This window comes from Apostichopus japonicus, chromosome 19, assembly GCF_037975245.1.
Source record: "Apostichopus japonicus isolate 1M-3 chromosome 19, ASM3797524v1, whole genome shotgun sequence".
Lineage (NCBI taxonomy): Eukaryota > Metazoa > Echinodermata > Holothuroidea > Aspidochirotida > Stichopodidae > Apostichopus > Apostichopus japonicus.
In genome coordinates, this window is record NC_092579.1 from 21,551,981 (window position 1) to 21,570,036 (window position 18,056).

The 18,056-nt window shown below is 36.0% G+C and overlaps 1 protein-coding gene across 2 annotated transcripts in view; it reads left to right on the plus strand.

The window, feature by feature from the left end:
* LOC139959424 (dynein axonemal heavy chain 3-like) overlaps positions 1–17,285 on the plus strand; it is a 68,349-nt gene extending 51,064 nt beyond the window's left edge. For both annotated transcript variants that reach the window (XM_071957030.1, XM_071957031.1), the window contains 19 exons: positions 140–496; positions 1,030–1,231; positions 1,854–2,056; positions 2,548–2,652; positions 3,278–3,544; positions 4,704–4,865; positions 5,615–5,775; positions 6,242–6,399; positions 6,611–7,180; positions 7,519–7,625; positions 8,174–8,317; positions 8,688–8,851; positions 9,487–9,640; positions 9,979–10,107; positions 10,787–10,916; positions 11,881–12,016; positions 12,705–12,793; positions 13,294–13,415; positions 13,899–17,285. In XM_071957030.1, the coding sequence (XP_071813131.1) occupies positions 140–496; positions 1,030–1,231; positions 1,854–2,056; positions 2,548–2,652; positions 3,278–3,544; positions 4,704–4,865; positions 5,615–5,775; positions 6,242–6,399; positions 6,611–7,180; positions 7,519–7,625; positions 8,174–8,317; positions 8,688–8,851; positions 9,487–9,640; positions 9,979–10,107; positions 10,787–10,916; positions 11,881–12,016; positions 12,705–12,793; positions 13,294–13,415; positions 13,899–14,195 (3,657 nt within the window). In that variant the 3' untranslated portion in view covers positions 14,196–17,285. The remainder of the gene's footprint in view (positions 1–139; positions 497–1,029; positions 1,232–1,853; positions 2,057–2,547; positions 2,653–3,277; positions 3,545–4,703; positions 4,866–5,614; positions 5,776–6,241; positions 6,400–6,610; positions 7,181–7,518; positions 7,626–8,173; positions 8,318–8,687; positions 8,852–9,486; positions 9,641–9,978; positions 10,108–10,786; positions 10,917–11,880; positions 12,017–12,704; positions 12,794–13,293; positions 13,416–13,898) is intronic.
* Positions 17,286–18,056: the final 771 nt, after the last annotated feature.

Below are 18,056 nucleotides of genomic sequence, written 5' to 3' on the forward strand. Positions count from 1 at the left end.
AATGCACAACATAATTATTTCCATTTTTTATATTTGTCAATATTTATACAATTAGATAAATAATTTGTCTCAGTAATGAGCAAAATCCTAGTTTTGTATTTTCTTTTCATTTTGCTTCTCTTTCCGATTCTCATCGCAGGTCGTAGCTCCCAAGAAAATTAAACTGGCCGAAGCCGAAGAAGAACTCGGCGTCCAGATGGAGAAACTGAACCAGAAGCGAGCTCAGCTGAAGGAAGTCACGGACAAATTACAGGCCCTGCAGGACGATCTGGACGCCATGGTAGCGAAGAAGAAAGACCTGGAGGAGAACATCGACCTCTGCTCCAAGAAGTTGGTCCGGGCCGAGAAACTGATCGGGGGGCTGGGCGGAGAGAAAGACCGGTGGAACGAGGCGGCCGACTCCCTCGGGGAGAGATACATCAAGATCACAGGGGATGTGTTAATATCGTCAGGTGTGCTGGCTTATCTCGGAGCGTTCACGGTCGACTTCAGACAGGTGAGCAGGTTGTAAAAAATGTGTAAAGTGATGTCAGACAGTGTAAACCATCTCCAAATTTAAAGTAGAATATTTATATGAAATGTTTGCAGAGGAATTTTTTTTTTCATCTTCTATAGTCAGCTGAGCTACTCAGGTAATTAGTTTGCAGAGAATTTTCCTTTGGTGAAAATGTTAATTATATTCAGTCCTCTTGTGTCCCCTCCCCCTTATCCATGTCCCCCAGCCCCCACTCCCTACTCTTCCTGATGCCAAGTCAGCAAAAACATGGTCAATGATCATAAGACTTTTTTTCAAGTAGCAGTTATCTCCAGTGGAGATTTATAAATCTTTAGCACTGGCATTACTCGGTAATTGTCAAAAAGTGTCATTCAGAAGACAACAAACTGAAACAACCCCCTCATCTTTGATGTGAATTTTAAAAGGAAGTAGTGACTGTCGTTTATCATACTTAATTTATAATGGTTGGATGAATAATCTTTAATTTCATGACCAATATAAAAGAAAAAACTTTTTAAACTGTTAACTTACAGTCTGCCTCAGAGGAATGGCAAAAACTTTGTCAAGAGAAACACATTCCGTGCTCGGAAACGTTTTCCCTGAGCGCCACGCTGGGAGATCCAGTGAAAATACGCGCCTGGAACATCGCCGGTCTCCCCGTCGACTCCTTCTCGGTGGACAATGGTATCATAGTCGGAAACTCAAGAAGATGGCCGCTTTTGATTGACCCTCAAGGTAAAACATTCACATAATCTAGTCTTTTGAAAACAGTTTTATATGCTTTTGGAACAGATGACAGATTGGCTTCTACCCCCCCCCCACCCCCAACCACCACCTCCTATTCTTTGCTTGTAAGTAAAGAAAAATACAGAGAGATAGTTGGAAACAATGAAAACTCTGGAGAGAATGCAAAGCAGTTTTTGGACAGAACAGGAATTAAATGGTTGACTTGTGCTGTACAAAGAGAACATCCTTTCCAGAGTTGTTAGCAATTCCTTGTAACAACTTTGTTGGCTCTGTAAATGCTCCATTTTCCCCTTCACAAGTGTAGCTGGTACTTGCTGGAAAATTATATTAATTGTTTTATTAATTTAATTTTAATCACACAGTAGATGTTAGGCATTCATGGAGGAATACTTTAATCCCAATACACCCTACTAACTCACCTGGGAAACCAAGGATGAGGATTTGTTATTCTGCTGTCACTTTTTGTGAATTCTGTTTCATTGAAAATATTCCTTTCTTATTTCAAACTTTAAAATTGAGCCTAATAACTGTCTTAAGTTATTATTTTGTATTTAAATAATGAATTCTCTATTTTATAAAAAGTTTCCTGTATTCCTCCTGCATGTCACAGGTCAAGCTAACAAGTGGGTGAAGAATATGGAGAAGGCCAATCAGTTGTCCATCATCAAACTGTCCGATGCTAATTACGTCAGGACCCTGGAGAACTGCATCCAGTTCGGCAAGCCTGTCCTCTTAGAGAACGTCGGAGAAGAGTTGGACCCAGTCTTGGAACCGATCCTCCTTAAACAGACCTTCAAACAGATGGGAGTTATTGTAAGAATCCGCTTGAATGAATTTTCATTTTTGATTTGCCCCTTTTGTTTTTATTTTCTTATTTGATTTTGGATATTTTTCCTGATTTCGATGCTTACTTACATTTGTAACTTTCTTCTGTGACCTTTCTTGAATTGGGGTTCCCTGCAGCATTAGATCGTAGGAGGTTAAAAGGACTATACTTGGGTTTATAAGTCCCCTCGATACCCTAAACAAAATTGACCCCTTCACGTATAAGATGGAAACCATACTAGCTCATTTATTACTATTACTAAGTTTTGGTATAAAGCAGGTGTGCAAAAATCCTTTATTAATAAATAGATGTTATCAAATGAGTTGATATGTTACATCCTCCCTCCCACACCCCCCCCCCCACCCCCACTCTCCCTCCTTGGTATAAGCTAAACTACAAGACTCAGATGTATACCTGTAAACTACACACATTCATTGATTCATATTTTAACAACAGATATGCATTTTTCATATTTCAGTGTCTGAGGTTAGGAGAGTCAGTCATTGAATATTCCGAAGATTTCCGATTCTACATCACCACCTCTCTACGTAATCCCCATTACCTGCCAGAGGTTTCCGTCAAGGTAACAAAACAGAAACCAAAAAATAGGAGAAAAATGAGAAAGTTAATGAAATGATCCATGGATGCTTTTGTGTCATACAATACTGGGCTTGATTTCATTGTCTTCAAGTTTATTGGCATACTTACTTAATTGTTGTTTCAACATTTTTGTCCCTTCTGTTACTGTTAATTGTCATATAGCCTTTGAAGAAGATCCTGCTAGGATCGATAGGTCAGGCCAACTTACTTTAAGACATTTTTTAAAACCTTTCGAAAGATTGTAATTCACTATTTGATAAAAGCTATTGGTTCTGAAATGAAGAGGTATTGTGTTTTCAGGTTGGTTAAATTTAGTTTTGGTAGTAGTGGAAGAGCAAGGTCTCTGTCAATATTGTTTTGGATAAAAGTGGTCTCCCTGCTTACCTTAAAAAATATCAGATTGTTTGACATATTCTTGAAATCCTAAAGAAACCCTTGTTCCTTTTTTACTTAGCTTAATCTATCTCCTGTTGCACATTTATTTGGTTTGCAATTATGAAATTTTTTTGTGCAAATACCATCACCCTTTACACCACTCCAAGATTGAGATATTAATGTTTTCCCTTATTTAAACTACCCGTTGCTAAATGTTATGATGTTTTCTCCAGGTGGTACTGGTTAACTTCATGATCACCCCGCTGGGTCTTCAGGACCAGCTGTTGGGTATCGTAGCTGCCAAAGAGAAACCAGAGCTAGAAGAGAAAAAGAACCAGCTGATCCTCGAGAGCGCAGAGAACAAGAAACAACTGAAGGAGATCGAGGACAAGATACTCCAGGTTTTGTCTTCGTCGGAAGGAAACATCCTGGAAGATGAGACAGCCATCAAGATCCTCTCTTCCTCAAAAACATTGTCCGAGGAGATATCAGCCAAGCAGGTGAGATGAAGTCGGTGTTCCACTCGGCAGAAATGTGATGTCATGTTGGCCATGTGTTAGTTGTGTTGAGGAAGGGATTTGGCAATGATTGGTGTTTTAAAATTTAATACTGTTTGGTGTAGTATGATGAGATATATGGTATGGTGTGATGTGATGTTATGTGATATCATATGAAGTGATATGGTGGGATATTATATTTCATGATATGTCATATATTTTGATATTCTATGGTGTGTTGCCATATATGATATTTATGGTATGTTATGATATGAAATAGTGTGATATGTTATGATGTGATATGGAATGATATGATGCTGTGTTGTTATACAGTTTGTTTTGATATGATATGATATGGTATGATATGTGATATGTTATTTTATTATATTCAATATTTGATTTGATAGTCGATGCTGTTATGCGATATTGTAATATGGTATTGATGATGTGATATAATATAGTGTGTTATACAACACCTTATTATATTCCAGCCATTTGATTGGTCAATTGCTTGTCGATTGCATGCAAAATCCGCTCTATTCCACTCTATGAAATAGAACCATGTGTTATACTTTTTTTATAGCACTTTTTTCAATGGTAAGAGGGGAGAAACCTGTCTGTTCAAAACAATCTGTTGCATGAGTGCATTTTACATCCAATTATATCCAAATTTGAAGGTGTTGTATAAAACAAATAATGAATGGTTTCCATTCGTGCAATAGTGCAAATATATCATTCATTGAAAGATGTAATTTGTTCCATTCAACTCGGCTGCGCCTCTTTGAATGGAACATTCCATCTTTCAACTCATGAAATATTTGCACTATTGCACTCATAACCATTTATTATTTGTATAATATGATGTGATAGAAGTGTAGGTTTTTTTTTCCTTTAATCATATAAGATGAATTCTTTTGCATTTTTGCCCCACTGCTTTTCTATTGTTTGATGCTTGTTTAATCACTGGATTATGTTACTTGAATTTGTTCCAAAATAATCATGAAAAGGGCAAACTTTTTTTATAAACTAATAATAAACTGAATTAAGGATCAACCAGCAGATTCTGTGTAGCTTGTAGTACTCAGTCTCCAACTAATACCTACGGCATAGTTCTGTAACAGCTTTTGTAATAAATACAAATATCTGATTTATTCTTCTGCAGGAAATAGCGTCTGCTACGGAGAAGGAGATTGACGAGACGAGGAATGGCTACCGACCAGTGGCTACTCATTCTGCTACACTGTTCTTTTGCATCTCCGACCTGGCTAACATTGAACCTATGTACCAGTATTCATTGGTCTGGTTTATCAACCTCTATCTACAGGTCAGTGACTCACTCTTAAATAAAGAAAACTAACAGGATTCTAACAAACAAAGTTGTCAAAATGTTTTTGTGTCTTGGAAATGTCTAGAAGAAGTCATGAACTGAAGGTGCATACAACCTATAAACTTATGCTATATGCTTTATGCTATATTATATGCTTTGTGCTGTATAATTTATGCTGTACACTTTATGCTATATGCTTTATGCTATAGACTTTATACTACATACTTATTCCTAAATACTTTATACTACATATTTTATGCTATATAATTTATGCTTTATGCTACGTATATACTTTGTAATCTAATGTACCAACATTAGACATACAGCCCTGCCTTATCTTACACCTTTTTGTCCTGTTTTCCTTTATGTAGAAATTGAATCAATTATAACATTTTTCTATATATTTTTTAATCATCTTCAATATATTTGTCACTTATTCATGCATTGCTCATATGTTTGTGTTTGTTTTTGGGAATGTTCTTTCTAAAAGGTCATCTGCATTGCTATAATATTGAAGGATGATGAAATTATGGGCAAAAAGTCTCCAAAAAGTGCTTTCCTGCGAGTTTTAATCCTTCCAATGAAACAATTACGAAGGTGAAGTTAGATAGTTAAATAATATCTAGATACTGCAAAAAGAAAATTTTAGGATTTGTAGTGAAAAGGGATGTAATAGATAGGCGTACATATCTGGTGGCATTACCAAATCACTTTATTATCTTCCGTCCATTCTTTCTTTCGTACAGTCGATACAAAACAGTCGAATGTCTACGGTCCTCGATGAACGCATCGATAACTTGAATGAACACTTCACTGACAGCATCTATAAAAACGTCTGCCGTTCTCTTTTTGAGAAGGACAAACTTCTATTCTCAGTCATCCTCACTATCGGTATACTTACGAGCAGGTAAATCTAAATCATATTAACATATTTTTCAGCTATTATTACTTTTTTATGTGAAATTATTTTTAGTCCTGCAGACTAGATCATTAGATATCATCAAGAGTAGCTTATTTCTAATTTCATTTCAGTTTTATTCCAACCCTAAAATTTCAACCAAAATTTATAACTAGGCAGGAAAGGAAAGAATCAAAAGTAAAAATATTAAAATGTTAAAATTACTACTAAGAATGAAATGAATAATCAAGCAATGTATGTGAAAAGCAGTGGAAATAACTAGCATTTCATATTTTCCATGCAACTTTGTCGCACAACGTCCTATATTCAAGGAACAGGTCATCTGATATCTAGTCATATTAATCATATCATATCAAGTTATAAAAGAAGGGGGTGCAAGTCCATTTAATGGATTGTCCAGAAAGAAAAACATATCAACCATTCTCATATTCGTGTGTTTTTTTTTTTTTTGCAGAGGTCAAGTCTACGACCCAGAGTGGCGGTTTTTACTGACCGGTGGTGTCGCCTTGGACAATCCATTCCCAAATCCATCTCCGGACTGGCTGAGCGACAAAGCCTGGTCAGAAATTGTCCGTGCCTCCAACCTACCATCCTTGGAGGGTTTTATGGACCGTGAGTTGCGTCACAAATCATTTCCATTTCGAATGTGTTACTGTTACTTTTGAAGTTTTTATGGCAAATTTTTACAAAGTATTATAATCACATCCTATAATTAATACTGCATGCAGCCCTTTTAAATTTTACCATTAAGTAAGTAGTAAAAATTAAACCATTTTTAAGAAGAAAATACTCCCATGTTTTATTTCCTTTTGTTATTTTCTAGATTTTAATTCAAACATTGGTGATTGGAAGGCTGTGTATGACTCAGCCACACCTAACCAGAGCGCCTACCCTGGACCCTGGGACAGCTTAAAAGGGCTGTCGAGGAGGATCGTCCTTCGCTGCCTCAGGCCGGACAAGATGGTCCCTGCCATCCAAGATTTCATCATCGAGAACATGGGCCGCAATTATATAGAACCGCCGACCTTTGACCTGGCCGGTAGTTTCGCCGACTCCCATTGCTGCGCCCCTCTCATCTTCATCCTCTCGCCGGGAGCGGATCCCATGGCCGGTCTCTTGAAATTTGCCGAGGACAGAGGCATGGGCGGAAACAAAATACAGACGATCTCCCTAGGGCAGGGCCAGGGACCGATCGCTGCGAAGATGATCGAAGACGCGACCAAGGCCGGTACGTGGGTAGTCCTACAGAATTGTCATCTGGCCACCAGCTGGATGCCAAAGCTGGAGAAGATCTGCGAAGAGGACCTGGTCCCCGAGAACACCCACAAGTCTTTCAGGCTCTGGTTGACCAGCTACCCCTCAGAGGCATTCCCGGTCTCCATTTTACAGAACGGTAAATATTTTATGGCAGCTTGCCTGCCTTGAGTGGGAATGTTGTGGATTTACCAGAAAAACATTGGGCTCGGGGGTAGAGGAAGTTGGCAGCTATGTCTCTCAGGAAGGCTAGTGCTTTTTGTCAAAAAAATGGAAAAAACATGGATACATGAAGGCAAATGGAGGAGCTACATCATAGATAGTTTCACATGGGTTATTCGGGGGGGGGGAGTGTGAAGGAAGTGGCCAGTGGATGTCCCATTCTTAACATGATTTTGGGTATATATTTTCTTTTCTTTAAACCTGTAGTAGACCTAATCCTCTCATTGAAGTATCACATATTCTTTTACCCACCAGGTGTTAAAATGACCAACGAACCTCCCAAAGGATTGAGAGCGAATCTGCTGAGATCTTATTTGAACGACCCTATTTCCGATCCAACCTTCTTTGAAGGATGTTCCAAGGTAACTTGAAGAAGCAACTTATATTAAGGCACACTTAAAAGAACAGAAGTTTTCACTTTGTTTAAATTTAGCCGATAAAGGAAAGCACTTTCAGAAGAATGGGTATCGTATGCCCAAAAAATTGTTCTAGTTATTAACCAAATCACTGAATGATTATAGAAATTTGTGTCATGATTTTTACATGCAAAAGTAAGCTACTGTGGATATGGGATTGTCTTGAGACTTCATCCAAAACTTGCTCCATATGTGTAGAGTTAAATTTGTTACCATGGTAATGTAATCAGCTGCTGTAATGTATGCTCTTCTCATGATGATTCTTTCTCGTATTTCAAGTAAAGTTATGTTTTCGTTTCTGTAAGATGATTAATTCTCTAATGGTAGTCTTTCTTTCTTGGTTTTGAGGCAGAAATTTTCAAATTTCTTGAAATAATATCTTTTTCTTGGTTTCTGATTGGTTGATTTTGGATTTTTTTTCCTCCTTTCTGCCTGGTAGTAGATATAAAGTAGATTGTAAACAATTTTCCTCTCTGTGTGTTTTTTATCCTCAGCCGGAAAGCTGGCAGAAACTTCTCTTTGGTCTCTGCTTCTTCCACGGACTGGTCCAAGAGAGGAGAAAGTTTGGCCCGCTGGGCTGGAACATTCCTTATGAATTCAACGAATCAGATCTCAGGATCAGTATGACACAGTTACTGGTAAGAAAGAAAAAAAAATCAAATAAAAACCAAATTAATATTAGAAGGTACTACTCTATCGCGGCAGTTTGTCATTTTTAGAAGATGCTGAAACCATGAAATTAATTAATAAGCCTAGAGAGTTGATCACTGGGGATGGGGGGTGGAGGGGGGGTGAAGGCTGATAGAAGGAATGGGACTTTGTAGCAATTATGTGCCAGTCCTCATTTTTCAGGAAGACAGAACTTTTGGGAAGTCCTAGGTCATCCCAGGAGCAAAAAAAAAACACATAAAGTTTTTTAATGATAAGTATCATAACAGATCAGAGAATGATTTGTCCTTTCTTTGAAAATGTCTGCTTTCAACAAAATGTCATTTTACTTTGCCACAGATGTTGCTGAATGATTACGACGACGTCCCATATGATGCTCTCACGTACCTCACCGGAGAGTGTAACTATGGAGGACGTGTCACGGACGATAAGGATCGAAGACTACTCCTGTCTCTTCTCTTGAAATTTTACAATTCGGACATTCTTGATACAGATCATTATGCGTATGTATGGTTGGCCCTGAGTGGGTTTAACTTTGAATCGTTAAATTTTCTTAATCCAAAAAAAAATAATAATTAATTAAAAAAAAAAAAAACTTTTAAAAAATCTCAATATTCTAGTAAGTTTTGATTTGAAGGATTGTAGATAGGCTGGTATGTCCAAACCACTCCATGATATTTCTATTATGATTATCCAACAAACATGCTATTTTGTTTAACTGAAGTTTGAAATTAACAATAGAGATGGTCTTTCTTCCCATTAAACAAAAGCCCTCCATTGTGTTTCTATCATCAAACAAAGCATTATTTGTCTATTATTGAACAAACAAGCCATGCCTTTACACTGAGGTATGAATTAACAGTAAAGATGGTCAAACTATGAAAAGAAAAAAAGTAAAACTTTTAAAGGTGTAAAAAAAAAGCACGGAAGATGTGACCTTTTACATTTTAAATAAAATGCAATAATTGCAATTTAATTTTAACACTCTCGTTTGTATTCTAAATTATTGCCAGATATCCTTGTTGCTTCTTTAATGTAGAATCCAACGTTGGAACAAATGAGACTTGCAGATAAGTAATACTGATTTGTTTATTTTCTTTGTTTTTCTTTTCTCTTTTGCTTGCGCTTGTACGCTCAGGTTTTCTGATAGTGGTACTTACTACTGTCCAGAGCCTGGTCCGTACCAAAGTTACATCGATTACATCAGGGGACTCCCCATCATCCCAAACCCGGAGGTGTATGGCCTTCACGAGAATGCTGACATCACTAAAGATAACCAAGAAACATCACAGGTAAGAACAGGAAACTACAGAAAGAAAAGCTTTAACTATCGGAGCAGAATATGAAGGTTGTTTACAAATGACTTCCATCCCCACCCCCTCCTCCATGGTATGCATTTCCTGTTGCTCACTCCCCCCCCCCCCACCTCACCACATTCACACCCCCACTATTGTCAATTATTATCATGTCCTACAGGCACTGTTGGTTTATTCACAGGTAGTTTAACCTACTTACTTGAAAGTTTAATTCATGAGCAACATATTGTCTATTATTACAAATCCTGATTTTACATATCTGTACAATTTGTAATATTTGTATATTTAATATTGATTCTTGACTTCTTTTTTAGTTGTTTGATGGCATTTTGCTCACACTGCCACGTCAATCTGGAGGGCAGGGCAAGTCTCCTCAGGAAACGATTCAAGATCTAGCGGAAGATATCCTCTCCAAGCTACCCCAAGACTTCAACATGGAATTTGTAAGAGAGAGTCATGTTTTATAGCTATCATAGTGCTTGATAAGAGCTCTTTAGTAACAGCAATCATGGTCTGTTCTAATTGAATATGCCCAAAATCTCTCGTTTAGTTTCTTTGACCAGTTTCACGACAGATGTTGAAAGCTCAAGAAATACTCTTTACCATTCAGAACAACTATTAACACTTCATCAAATCCTACAACACTTTTAATAGGAATTATGTATATCAGTCTAGTTTAATAAGCATATAAACCATTGGGCTGAGAGTTGGTAGGCTAATTAACAGCTGATTACATTATTCTGGGTATTAAGGAGAAAATGCATCTTTTCTTACAGTCTAAAACTTGGTTGTCAATCAATCATGTGTTAGGTTGAACTTCCGTTTCGTAATTTTGGTAATGTAACACACTTATCCACTATAAGTAATCCATTTTAAGGTTTTGACCATATTTGACAATTATCTGTGAATCCTGGGATGATTTAGTCATCAAAATTGTTAAAGTAATCCTGTAAATATTTAATAAACTGGTACAGGTACAGATATTCTGTAGAATATAATTACCTGGTGCTTGTGTTTTCTTATTCATTTTTTCAGCAAACCCAGGTTTTCTGGAAAGAATCTTTGTGTGTGAATGTGCATTTGTGTACCATTTATTGAAACCATTTAATTTTGTTTTGGCAGGTGATGAATAAATATCCTGTCAGCTATGAGGAATCAATGAATACCGTACTGAGACAAGAACTAATTAGATTCAACAGATTGACCTCAGTAATTAGAAGCAGCCTGATCAATATTCAAAAGGCCATTAAAGGTATGTAATTCAACATAGTATTAAATGTGTAAATTTAATTTGTGTTACTTAAATGACATTGGTATCAGCAGTGGCATTGGCCTCTGATTATTAGAAGCAGGCTGATCAAATATTCAAAAGGCCATTAAAGGTATGTAATGCAATGTAGTATTAAATGTGTAAATTAAATTGTGTCACTTAAATGACATTGGTGTCAGCAGTGGGATTGTCCTTGATTATTAGAAGCAGCCTGATCAATATTCAAAAGATCATGAAAGGTATGTAATACAACGTAGTATTAAATGTGTAAACTTTCATTGTGTCACTTAAATGACATTGGTATCAGCAGTGGGATTGGCCTTTGATTATTAGAAGTGGCCTGATCAATATTCTAAAGGCCATTAAAGGTATGTAATACAATGTAGTATTAAATGTGTCAATTTTAATTGTGTCACTTAAGTGACATTGGTGTCAGCAGTGGGATTGGCCTATCATAAAATGTTATGTGATCATAGACTGATGCATAACATGATGTGTGTTAGGCTGTGGTATAGACCAACTCGGACATTAGTGCAAGTACATGAATCCAATGAAGTTGTTTCAAGTTTTACGTATGATGTTCTTCATTGTGTAGCAATATTCCCAACCATTCCTGACAGAATTGATCAAACTAAGATATTATCGTACCTTTTTTCAACAAATGAGAATTACTTATATTATAATTATAATTAATTTACAACCAATTATTTAGTTTACTTCGATGCCGAAAAAGTTTTCTTCACATACAACTGGAAAATCGAATTTAGGACTATTCCATCTTTACTTGGAACCTGGTTAAAGCTAACAAACTTCATAATCATTGCAAATTTAAATATCAATGTGATACTGTCAAATTATGAAAATGAGACAGAAAAATGTTGGTTTTTAGCAGTCAGTGATAGCTTCTCTGTTGTTAAATTTCCAATGGATATATTTACTCTGGCAGGTCTGGTTGTGATGTCCTCTGAGCTGGAAGATGTCTTTGACAGTATGCTGGTCGGTAAAGTGCCAGCGATGTGGGCTGCCAAATCATATCCATCACTCAAACCACTAGGAGGTTATGTGGCTGACCTACTCGCCAGGTTAGCTTATCATCTCTCACTTTTCATTTTCCTTTCTCTAAAGTGAATTTGATTTTTAATTATAATTTAATTTTTTTCAATTATAATTGTAACTATAATCCTACAATTAAATATAGTATAATATAATTATTCATGATTAAACTAGTCAACAGAAAGGATCTACAGTCATCAAATAATGACCTTTTTTTATCATTTTTAATTTTTTTTTAAACAACAACAATGTGTTTGTACACATCTCAGAGGAATTAAAGGATAGTGAGAAGTCTTGTAATAATGTTTGAAACTTTCTCTTCAAATTACAACTGTGTTTAATGTTAAAATCTGTCTTCCCAAGATCCTAACATGTTGCCAATAGAAAAAATAAGAAATTAGCCCTCCAAAAGTAATTTGTTCTCCTATTCCTTCACACTATTCCCAAGCTTTAATGGTGAACTATTAGAAACAGTGTGACATGTAATTTGACGCTCGTAATAAAATAGATTCAGATCTTTCAGCATCTGTGACCTTTCACTCGACTTTCCCACTCAACATTTGGGGGAGGGGGATAGGTAATACTTACCAATTTTTAATTTGTTTGACATTCCCACTGCAGTGAGTACATATCAATAACTTGATTAGAAAGTATCATGTGATAACAGATTTAGGTGAGTTGTTTAAGGATTCTGTTCCTATTTTTTTTATCAAACAGGTTAAAATTCTTTCAGGACTGGATCGAACATGGTGCCCCTAGCGTATTTTGGTTGTCCGGATTTTACTTCACCCATTCCTTCCTGACTGGTGAGTACACAGTGGGATGATTCATTTGAGAAGTTACACATATGCCGATTGCAAGAGATTTGTGTGACATTGAACAGCACAAATATCGTAAATTAGATTGTAGCAAATCCCTCCTGACATGTGACAAATATTTCTTGTTTCAATTTGTCATGTTAATCTATATTCTAGCTAGAGTATTTTCAGTTCACTCAATTACCAGTTTGACACCAAAGCATGCCATTTGACAAAGTTAACCTCTGCCCCCCCCCCCCATACCTCGCTGATCCCTTTGCCGTTTTGTTTTCCATAAAGTTCATTTCATTATAATTTTGCTGATTTTGACTTTGTGATTTCACAAGGATTTGCAGGATCTCTTGAAACTACTCCCATTATTGCCTTTATTTTGGTGACCATGTTTACTGTTGCAAAATATTGTTGTATTTAAGGAAATGAAAATTCATGCAAATTTCATAAACATTTTGTTCAAGCTAGTACTCCCTCCTTTTCTGATTTCTCTTCAGGTGTGAGCCAGAACTATGCAAGGAAGTACACCATTCCCATCGATCGTCTCGGCTTCGAGTTTGAAGTCACAGAGCATGAAAGCAGCATCGACCAAAGGCCGGAGGATGGAGCTTTTGTCCTCGTAAGCTAAAACTTCTCTTTACTTCATCAGTGATGTTATCTGGAATGCATCATAATGAGGGGGGAGAGAGGGGGTTAGATAGGGACACAGCACTGTATGGTATCACATTTTTTTGTCAAGTTCATATTTGGTACGAAAGGTATCAAAATCACATTTTGTTATCTTGAAAATGGCTTGCAAGAAATTGAGTGGAAATTTAAAAGATATAGATTATGTTGCTTCTTTTGATTGGTCAAAAATAAATCAATTTACATATTTGCAAGGCCCCCCATACTATCACTACTTAGTCCCCATTACCTAATATATTTGTTTTTGAATTAAATAACTGTTACTTTTAAACTCATCTTGTCAAACTTCAACCCGAGATAAAATCTGGGTAAAGAAACTCAAAACGAGTTCACCCGTTCTGATACACAATCAGCCTCAAGTCTCCTTAACACATCGCCGGTAAACATTAACAACGAATCTTTTTCCGTCTCTCAGGGTTTGTTTCTAGAGGGAGCCAGATGGGACCGTGAGAAGATGGTCATCAACGAATCCTTACCCAAGATCCTCTTCGATACAATTCCGATCATCTGGCTGAAACCAGGTCTTAAAGCTAACTTCAAGGAGAGAGCGAGTTACAATTGCCCAGTGTACAAGACGAGTGCTCGCAGAGGCACCCTCTCGACGACAGGCCATTCGACAAACTTTGTTATGTTCATGCTTCTGCCCTCTGATAAACCCGAGAGCCACTGGATCAATCGGGGTGTGGCCTCTCTCTGTCAACTTGATGATTAATTCATGAAGTGTAATGTTTATTCAAATCTACTTTTAATTTGTAAATAGTAATGAAAAGATGATTGTACAAGATGCATTCGAAGACAAAATTAGAATTGAAGATACAAGTTATATAATATCGCAAGTGGCTGGAAACTTTCAAATTGAAATTATTAGAACAATGGCATTAATTGACAGTACAATAGTCTTGAAAAACAATAACAGGTTTGTTGTCACGTGTTTTTATTTCTCGTAATTATTTATAACTTGAAAATGTTTACGTTTAACACAAAAATACGCGCACAGTACTTACTACAAAATTTTCTTCAGGTTTAACATTAGGTTATGACTTTTACAAGGCAGGATATGTTTTGATTAGGTCAATTTTGGGGGGTTCCAGGGAAATATGGGATAAAGAAAAATTGTATGCTCATTAGTAATAGACCTACTGGAGAAATGAAGATGTTCAACAAAGGTGATAAAATTTACCTCAATGCCCAATCTGGCTCTTGACACCTCTTTGAGGAAGTCAGTATTTGGTTTGGACTTTAAGGTGTCCTCTTCCAGAGAAATCTTCCCATCTTTCCATACAGCATCTGCCCCAGCAAAATATGCCAGTCATAGTCACCTACCCCTATTCAATCCAACTTTTTTCAATGTACATATCTGTCAATTGTCTCTCAAAACTTGTTTGAAATTTATAGCAGAAAGTTTTGGTCTAAATTGTAAGTTTAATTCACAAAGGCTTACAACTTTTTTTTATTTCCTTTTTGTCTCATTATCATTCCTTTGAGAAAGTATAAAAAAAAACTTCAGCTGTTTCAAAGCATTCCAAAAGTTTCCATGGATACATGCAAATGTTGCTCTATAAATATCTGGAATATGTTTTTTTAAGACAAATGTTAAAAAACTTTTTAATTTCCTATACTCCATATAAGGAAGAAAAGGTGTGCTTTCATTGTTTGTTTGCTGTGCTAAATTATATAAATTTTGTAGGAATTGTATATAACAAAATGTTTAAAAAACAGGCTATTTTTGTTGTTGTTGTTGTTGTTGTTGTATTTTTTACATTTATTTTCTATTGTGTTATATGGGAATACAGATTTAGTGTTTAAGAATATTTTGTCAAAAAAAATTATCAGGAAAAGTTATCCTCAACAATTGGGGAGGTCATGAAATGAGAGAGGATTAAAGATCAGTTGTCAACATTAGTAAATGCCCAATAAATTGTAAGAAAGAAGTGGAATGTTATTAACAATATGTTCTCCCTAAAATTGACTTGTTGACTTGCTACCCTCGGCAGATTTGAACAAAAAGTCCAAGTTGAAGAGAAAATCCAAATTAATTTGATTTGTAAAATGAAATTTTTATTTTGCAATTTTGGTGAAATTGTTTGCAGATTTATTGGGTTTGAGTGAAACTGGTATTAAAGATAGAGAAAAGGAAGAAAATTTTATTAATAAATTTATGCTTTCATTTTCCATTCATATTTTCTTTCTTTAGTTTAATGAATCAAATTTAACATCAAAATCAATAAGATATTATGTTTAGCTTTCTATTGATGGTAAAACACAGAGCAGTTTCATATTTAATTTAGCTTAATACTATATTTAAGATTATTAATTAAGTTCCATTATAATTGGTATTCACCTTTTGAAAATGCTCTCTCAACAAAATATGTTTCAAAGATTAGCTGAAAGAGTAGCTTCACTGCGTCCAATATCGACCAACCGGAAGACAAGCCGTCCATTTCTATTTCATCACCTTGAAAATTTTCATTTTTCTTCTGTAATATTAATGTATGTGTTAATGTAAATATAATATTTTTCTCATCTTTTTATTTGACGTTCATAGAGTTTTCTTTGCAGTTTATTTGGACTGCTTTGAAGTAACATTCATCCTTAACAAATGAGTATTCATCTATCTATCTGGATCCCATAAAGAGAAAATGTTTAGAAACATTTCTAATTATTTGTAATTTCATTTCCAAAGTTAACAATTATTCTATTATTTGTTTGTTTCCTTTGTTTGTTTTCTCTCTCGACCAATGTGCTAAGTTTAATCCTAGACTAAGAGGCTTTGAAAAAATTTCTGGTTGCTTTATTATTTATTATAAAATAGTATTTTTTCCTAAGAAAGTATGTTTAGGCTTTACAAGATTATTTTGTTCATGCTGGAATCGTATTGACACACTGGTATATCTGAAAGAGCGCCATCTATGGGCACACAGTTTAGATGTGCTTGTATTATATCCATTAAAAGGCTAATTTATTTTTGACTGGTAACAGAGGAAGACACTCTAAGCATCCTTGCAAAATTTGCCTCCAATTCCTAACATATCATTCTCCAGATATTGGTAATTGAAATTATCACAGTAAGTTTGTACCATAAGTACACTTGAAGTGAACTGGTGTAATTTCATAGTTGCATACTGGCTGCAAATGATTAGTTTTTATTTTATTTTGCACTTTATTGATTTGACTTTTGATTGGAAAGGATTCCAACTTCACCTAAGAAGATGTGAAGCTAACAATATACCAATGAACGGGGTATATTGATACCGTAGATGCATCCCAATTAAGAAAATTGGTATTAAATTTAAAAGTAAAACATATTTGTTAGTTTACGTCTATGACATCACGCTTGTTTGCTTCAAGTTCACTTCTGTTATCTTGTAAGTGGTACCTGTGGATTAGTGATTAGAATGCAAATCTCACAGGATGCTTAGAATAAGGTCCTCTTTTGATCTGTCAAAGGTAATTTTCCTCTGGAATATTAATTGCTTTTATAGGTCATCAGTATTGCCCCTACATATTGTCAGTGATGTACAAACTTCAGCTCAGGCATTTTACCATCAACCACAAAGCACTTTCACAATCTGATTCGGTGGGCTAAGGTGACACTCTACAATGTCTTGAAATAATTCCAAAGGTTCAAAGCACCAGGAAGATCCTGTTTTTTTCTTTTTTTACTCTAGCTATTTTGAGCATACTGTCAAATTGGAGGCAACACTGATGATCTTTAAAGTTTGATGAATTCTATGATAAGTCACTATTAACACTGCACTTGCTGTACAACTAGTGAAATAAACTGTTGAGTTGTTGCACTTCACTTACACTCTTGAGTGTACTCATTTTTGTCATAGAAATATATCAGCCAGTGGTAAATCCATCATAATGATATATTAGTGTCTTTCAGAGTGAAGTTTGGAGGGTGTTGGGGGGGGGGTGGATGGAGGGAGGGTGGCATGGCTTAGGAAGATGAGGAGAAAGCATTCTTATAATGCAGTGCCTGTGTCTTATATGACAGGTATTATATCAATTCTGGAGTTTGCTGTAGTTAACCAGTTGAATATTAGATGCAATCTCATTGATGTGTGTCATATATACAACTGATTTTTAGTGTGGAATTTCTTAGATCCTTCCATAGCATATTAATTTTGTAGGTTAATGATGAGTGTTAATGTTATTTATTGTTATCTGCACATCTCACTTTTGGTGCCACCATTAGTTGAAATATCCAACTTATACCTTACTCCCCTCCCCAACCGCCACAGACAGACCTAAGCCAGTCATTATCTACCCCTAGCGGCCAGTTAAAAGTAACATTGATGTCATACAAGTCCTAATTCATGGCTCAACGTGTTGAGGTGACTCATGGTCATAAGTCATCGACATAGAAAACTAGTGCACTTTTGGAGTAGTAATGGGATTATTTCAACTTGTCATGTAGGGTCATGCACTCCAGCCACCACTACTGTCGGAACACAATTCCCTACTGATCTCCCTGTCATGTCTTGCAGTGGCGTAGGAAGGTACTTTTAAGTGGGGGGGGGGGGGCTAAAGACTGATGGCCGGCCTGGGAGAGGGGTTTAGGGGAGGG